This window comes from Megalops cyprinoides, chromosome 1 (genome assembly GCF_013368585.1).
Source record: "Megalops cyprinoides isolate fMegCyp1 chromosome 1, fMegCyp1.pri, whole genome shotgun sequence".
In the NCBI taxonomy this organism is placed as follows: domain Eukaryota; kingdom Metazoa; phylum Chordata; class Actinopteri; order Elopiformes; family Megalopidae; genus Megalops; species Megalops cyprinoides.
The window spans coordinates 5584919-5592229 of NC_050583.1; the positions used below are offsets into that span (position 1 = coordinate 5584919).

The window sequence follows — 7311 nt, forward strand, 5'->3', positions numbered from 1 at the left end:
GGACCACTTTACTTACAAAAATGTGTGCTTTTCTGCTAAATTTGAACTGCTCTGGTGCTAAAGCTGACACCGGTCCTCACTGACTGCCAAACTTCCTCACAAACAGCACAGGTACTGAGAACCAATAAAAACAAGGACCCCTTAAGGTGAAAAACTGCCTACTGTGGCTCCTTTCTTGTAAGTAGGCTTAGCAGGGATGAGCAGGGGCATATCTTGTGGTTGTGTCCATGACATGATTAATTTAGTCAAACAATTAATCAATTTAATAGAAATTTTATTTTGTTTGATGATCTGAGGACTCCTTTCTGTTCTTCTGGTCATTCTGAAGGGTCTCAAGTTCCTGGTAAAAACGGATCAATACATCAATGAAAAAATGAAAAACAGGCCATGATATTCACACTTCCAACCAGACAATGCTGAACTCTGAGCTGTCTTTGAAAAAACTATTCTTTGTGCTACACAGAAAAGGTACAAACACCTTTCTTAAGGAGTTAGAAATTTCCCACACGTAATTTCTTTTTGTGTGGTGTGTGCCTGTTGATGGAGACAGACAAATTCCAAAAATGCTAGACTAGAGTTCATTTGACTAAATGCAGTGTTTTTTCTCTGCCAGCAAAGTTTGCATTTGAGCTATCCGTTTACGCAGTTGGCTGATGTCCAGTGTCTGGGCACCTGGCGTGGTTGTGCGGAGGTGTGTGAGGCTATATATGGCGTGCCCTGTGAGCGTGCTCCTCCACACCACCAGTGGCAGCCAGGGGAACTCCTCACGCGGCCTTTCAGAGATCACCCATAGGGAACACCCGTCTCACTGTCACTCGCCATGTCCTCACTCAGGAGACACCGTTTCTCCGCCAGCTCGTTCACCGCGCTGGGGTCGAGCGCCCGCGGCGGCGGCACGTCTGCGGGCTCCGCTTACGGGGCCGGCCTGGGCTATAGCGGCGCCTGGCTGGGTCATGGGGGCTCGTCCGCTTACGGAGCGAGCTTCGGAGGAGGGGGTGCCATGGAGAGAGTGGGGCTGAGCCAGGCGAGCGGATTGGGCGCCGGTGTCGGGGGGGGGCTTGGGGTGTCTGCCGGCAGGGCCGCCGCTAGCGCCGTGTTCGGAATGAGTGCTGGTTCCGCCGCAGGCTTAGGCCTCGGGGGTTACGGGGGTTACGGGGGTTATGGGGTAGGTGGCGGCATGGGCGCGGGCACGGGCGTGGGTGGGGGGTATGCTTTCAGGGGCCCTGGGCTGGACGGAAGCCCCACTTTGTTTGCAGTGAATGAGAAGAAGATGTTGCAGACCCTCAATGACCGCCTGGCCTCCTACCTGGACAAGGTGAGGATGCTGGAGACCACCAACCGCGAGCTGGAGGAGAAGCTGCGAGCCTTCACCATCAACAAGGTTCAGACCCGTGACCTGCACGTGTACTTTGACCGGATTGAGCCAATGAGGCAGCAGGTAATACTAATATCTACTAATATCTTATTTGTCACATCTTAGGTGCTTGTTGCAAATGCCATTCTCCCACTCTCTTGTTCACAAGTAGGTTGCTGGTTTGATTCCCCTCTGGGGCACTGCTGCTGTACCCTTGGGAAAGGTACTTAACCCGCAATTGCGTCAGTAAATGTCCAGCTGTATAAACAGATAAAATGGTAACCTATGTAATTCATTCTGGATAAAAGCATCTGCTGAAAGACAATAATGTGGACAACAGTGCAATGGAAAAATACGCTGAATGCCGAACTTGGTTGCTTACGTAGTTAGCTAGTTTGGTTAATTAGCTACCCATCATATATAACTACCTACCTGTCATAGATGATAGATGACTGTTAACTGAACAAAGAGGAACTAATTAGGCTTCACTGAAACAGCTGCAGTTCCCACAGCTCCATATTCCCTGTTAACCTTAGTACTGCCTACCATTGTTGTGCCAGCCATGTGGGCTTTTAGAAGCAAAATGCCTGTGGTTGGTGACAGATTGCTGTAGTTTTGTAGGTCACTGTCTCTGTCATTACCACACTGTCACTTACGTTTTCATTTACATTTATGCATTTGGCAGACACATTTCGCTTTTATCCAAAGCGACTTCCTAGTGGAGTGGTAGAGTAACAACACAAGCAAAAAAAACATACAGAGTCAACAATATTAGAAGTGCTGCATGACCAAGTTTCAATGCATTTACATTTATTCATTTGGCAGACGCTTTTATCCAAAGCAACTTACATAGGTTACAGTTCTTTACAATGTTATCCATTTATACAGCTGGATATTTTACTAAGGCAATTGTGGGTTAAGTACCTTGCCCAAGGGTACAGCAGCATCCCAGCGGGGATTGAACCAGCAACCTTTTGGTTATAAGACCTGCTCCTTAACCACCATGCTACACTGCCACCAAAGCTTGGGTGGACAAGTTCGAAGCCATCTGGTGGAGCTAATGAATGTGTTTAACCATTGGATTGTTTTTTTTTTTTTTTGTATTCTCTAGTCTAGTAGGACACAGTTACGAGACATGACACGTCACTGTTACATGTCACACTGTCACAGGACAGCTTTGTACCCTACCTTTATGGGCAGGGTGGGGTCAAGCAGCATGGTCGTGCTGTCTGTCCCGGATCCCACGTGGTAAAATGAGCTTCCCACAATGCTGCTGGTCAGTCTCCATCAGAGACTGAGGGCCCGCACTTTCAGATCTCCCTTTGCCTCTTTTCCCTCTGAACACTCATACAGCTTGCAGCAGTTTGCTTATAAAGCTTGTTTATTCTGTGTAGCACGTCTACATTTCAACATTTGTTTTTGATTGTTTCAGTGCTTTATAAGTCTCTTCACCATAGCAATGTAGATGGTTTGAGGTTGTATTATTCGTTGTTTGAGCTTATGTTTCAATGTGGTAGTGGCATTTTCTGGATTTGTTCTGATCTTGTTCATGTGCCCAGATGAATAGAAATGTAAATAGAATAGAATGAATAGAAATGTAACACTCTATTCTCTGCTCTTCCCAATCCACAGCTCCACAGCCTCCTCCAGGAAAACTCACGCATTGCTCTGCAACTCGACAACGCCAAACTGACAGCTGATGACTTCCGCATGAGGTACCTTTTCAGTTTGATCGTTCTGCTTTTCTGTCAAGAGCAGTCTGGATTGTTGGTTACCCATTAGCACACGCATACACGCACACACACACACACACACACACACACACACACACACACACACAAGTGTGTATTGCCATAGCTGGGAAATGAATTTATATGCAATATTGTGTAAAATGTTCAGTGGCCTCTGAGCCTCTGTGTGTGTGTTTGCTTTGTTTGTGTGCTGTAGGTATGAAACCGAGAACAACATGCATCAGTCAGTGGAAGCCGACATCACTGGACTGAGGGCGCTGAAGTCTGAGTATGAGTTCAGCAACAAGGGGCTGACTCAGGAGCTCCAGATGCTCACAACAGAGCTCACCTCCCTCAAGAAGACCCACGAGACGGTACAGACACCAGGGTTCACCCTCCCCAACCCTCAAACTGCCCCTTCCTTTAGCCCACTGCTTACTTACCAGAACGATTGATCTACTGACTATGATGCATGGTACGGAGAGGGTGTATTTCCATCTAGAATTGGAGAGACTGGCCATTAATCCTGAATTCTGTAGCTGTCAGGTGAACTTCTTTTGGATTTTGTGATTTAGTGACTGTGATGTGTGGTAGTGTGTGCACTTGGCTCCCCTTAGTTTCTATGCTGTTTAGTCAGGTTGCACAAGTTAACTTGTGGTACGGCTTGAAGTGACTCAGTGGACTGGGAGTGTTGTTAGCCTGATCTGACACTTTTGCTTATTCAACCTGAACGGATACACTTCTGTTCTTTGGTGCGGGAAGTGGCTCTGGGTAAAAGTGTCTGCTAAATGAATGTAATGTAATGTAAAGCAATGTAATGTATCAATTCCATCCTCTCACTGAGGCTAACACACTCAACTTATTTCTGTACAAATTTTGAGTCATGGGCTGTTCAGTGTAGCTCTTCATTTACCACAAAATCTGTGGAGCTCTTTGGGTGAATGTAAAAATGAGCCTGGATGGCCCTGCCGTGTTCCCAGGAAATGGTGGCCCTGCGTGGGGAGATGGCTGGTACAGTTACTGTGGACGTCCAGGCAGCTAACACCACCAACCTCTCCAAAATCCTGGAGGAGATCCGCTCGGAGTACGAAACCGTCGTCCAGAGGAACCGCCAGGAGGTCGAGGACTGGTATATGAAGCAGGTGAGCTCACACCTGTCTGTGGCTACACACCTGTCTCACATGACACACATTCCTCACATGAGACCTATCACGAATTAAACACTGGTCTCTTCCAGCACATCTATCTGATACAACAAACCTTTAAATATACACCTGTCTTACTACACATCTATTTGACATCTATCGCTACACACCTGTTCTGTATAACAGAACTGTGTTTTCACTGCACACCTGTCTCACATTACCGTTTTCTGAATTCACACACCTGTCTCTCATGCAGACCTATCTGATATTACACACCTTTTTCATCCTGCCCAACTGTTTGTCAGAGTATACACACTGATATGACACTCCTTAGTAATCGACACGATTGAGACAAATTTGAGAGACCTCAGCATTATAAAGACCAGAGCATCCTGCAGCTGTTCCCTGTGCATTTTGTTTTTTTGGAAGGCACACATCCCAGAATGCACCTGTAATGTGTTCCCAGAATACACCTGTAATGTGCTCCCAGAATGCACCTGTAATGTGTTCCCAGAATGCACCTGTAATGTGTTCCCAGAATGCTCTCTAATTTTTTGCGTGTGGCTCACAGATGGAGATTAAACAGGTGGAGCAGAAACAGACCACGGAGACTGCAGTGACCACCAGCTCGGAGATCGTGGAGGGACGCAAGCAGAGCCTCTCCCTGCAATTTGAACTGGACACCTTAATCATGTCTGTGAGTGCACAGTGCTAGAGATGGTGGCCATGAGTTGAGTTAGTGTATGTGTACAGTGTGAGGGACGGACGGCGGGATCTTTCTTTTCCAGAAAACGTCTGTGGAGGAGCGTCTGGTAGAGACGGAGATGCAGTACCAGATCCAGCTCCAGCGGCTCAACAGCATGGTGGTGACGCTGGAGAACGAGCTGGCCAATGTGCGCGAGGGTGCCATGCAGCAGGCCCAGGAGTACCAGAACCTCCTGAACTTGAAAGTGAAGCTGGAGATGGAGATCGCCACCTACAAGCAGCTGCTGGAGGGGGCAGACCTTGGCTTTGGTGTTGCAGGCAAAGCAGCAGGGGGCGGCTACTCCATGGCCACAAAGTCCAGTGGAGCAGCAGTGCAGACTGCTGGTGGTGTAGGTGGTGTTGGTGGCGGTGTTGGTGGTATTGGTGGTGTTGGTGGTATTGGTGGTGTTGGTGGCGGTGTTGGGGTTATTGGTGGTTTTGGTGGCGGTGTTGGTGGTATTGGTGGTGTTGCTGATGGTGTTGGTGGTGGTGGTGTTGCTGTCGTTGCTGGTGGTGTTGGTGGCAGTGTTGGTGGTGGTGGTGTTGCTGGTGGTGTTGTTGCTGGTGGGTCAGGGGTCATGTCTGGTGCTGCGATGTCGAGCAGCTCCAGCATGTCCTCAGTGTCCTCCAGGACCGCCGGACTCTCAGGATTGATGTCGTCCGGCACAGCGATGACATCTTCTGCAGGCGCCTCTGGTGTTGCTGGTGGTGGTGTTGCTGGTGGTCTTGTTGCTGGTGGTGCTGTTGCTGGTGGTGCTGTTGCTGGTGGTGTTGCTAGTGGGTCAGCTGTCATGTCTGGTGCTGCAATGTCGAGCAGCTCTGAGATGTCCTCTTCTAGCTCTGCTATGATGTCATCTGGTGGTGCGATGATATCATCTGGTGGTGCGATGATATCATCTGGTGGTGCTGGGGCAGCCTTGTCTGGTGGTGGTGGTGCTGCAATGATGTCTATGGGTGGCGGTGCTGCAATGATGTCATCAGGTGGTGCTATGATGTCTAGCAGTAGCTCAAGTACATCAATGGAGATGTCATCCTCCAGCATGGAGTCATCTAGCAGCTCTGCAATGATGTCATCTGGTGGTGCGATGATATCATCTGGTGGTGCTGGGGCAGCCTTGTCTGGTGGTGGCAGTGCTGCAATGATGTCATCAGGTGGTGCTATGATGTCTAGCAGTAGCTCAAGTACATCAATGGAGATGTCATCCTCCAGCATGGAGTCATCCAGCAGCTCAGCTACGATGTCATCCATGTCTGTTGGTGGTGTGATGTCATCTGGTGGCGGCATGACAGCTGGTGGAATGATGGTGTCTGGTGGCTCCGGGTGAGTTTGTATTATCTGCTTTGTCCACCAATAAACAGCTGATTGCCAACGCAACAAAAATCAGTTTCCACTGACACATTGGCATCACAAATGGAATTGGTCTTAGTATGCTACGAATAACATAAATCATACAATGTTTTCTTAGACTGTTTAAGCAACGGGACCCAGAGCTTTGTTGCAACCAGAAGTTAAAGCTAAGGGTCTTTCTGAAGCCTGTAACAAACCTTTTTTTCCTCAATGTAGCAGCTAGTCAGGTTGTTTCTATGTAACCTGTGTGTTGACTGTTGTCTGTGCGCCTGTTGCCAGCCCGTTCATCATGCAGTGATCCTCCTCCTGCCGCACCAAGACTTCCTCCGTGAGAGGTAAGGGCTGTGCCATTCTGAGTCTACCTCACAGTCATCAAACCTTGCCCTCTCTCACACCCCTTCCTCCTCTCTCACTCTCCACCCCAGTTGTATTCCTTCAAATTTTAATCTTTAAAGAACTTGTTACACAGCATGGTCAAACTATTCATACTAATTAGGAGGTAATGGCTACAAACCATATATTCTCAGACTGAGACCGATCATGCTCACTTAGCTATGCTGCCGATAGAAACAGGCCCAGACTGATTTTAGTGAAACCTGCTGAAGCTGGTTGTAAAAAATTATTAAAGTATTCACAGCTGCTCCAATATCACAGGGTGAAGGTTAACTCCAGATTCTGCACTTGTTCCACATCTGGTCCCTGAATGGAAGATCCATAATTTAAAAAATAAAAGATCCAGTAAAAAAGGGGAGATTTATTGTATTCTTTGACATCAGAGGAAGTATACTTGCAGCCGTTTCATGCATCAGAACCTTACTTTACTGGCTTAAAAATGCGCTGCAAGTCTCCGTGAGACAATGTACACATTCGGAAACGTTTGGTATTGTTATAGGAGGAAAAATCAGCTGTTGTCGGCAGTATTTTTTCTCATGAAGTAGTTGAAAGAATGCTAACTAGCTAACTTGTTAGTGCTTTCTTCCATCTAAAACT

General features: G+C 47.7%; 1 protein-coding gene across 1 annotated transcript; it reads left to right on the plus strand.

The window, feature by feature from the left end:
• The first annotated feature begins 820 nt into the window (after positions 1–820).
• On the plus strand, positions 821–6619 carry LOC118785067 (keratin, type I cytoskeletal 19-like). Its single transcript, XM_036539598.1, has 9 exons — positions 821–1468; positions 3005–3069; positions 3302–3458; positions 4065–4226; positions 4801–4926; positions 5018–5243; positions 5328–5330; positions 6126–6294; positions 6601–6619. The coding sequence occupies exons 1-9, from the start codon at positions 821–823 to the stop codon at positions 6617–6619; spliced, it is 1575 nt and encodes a 524-aa protein (XP_036395491.1).
• Positions 6620–7311: the final 692 nt, after the last annotated feature.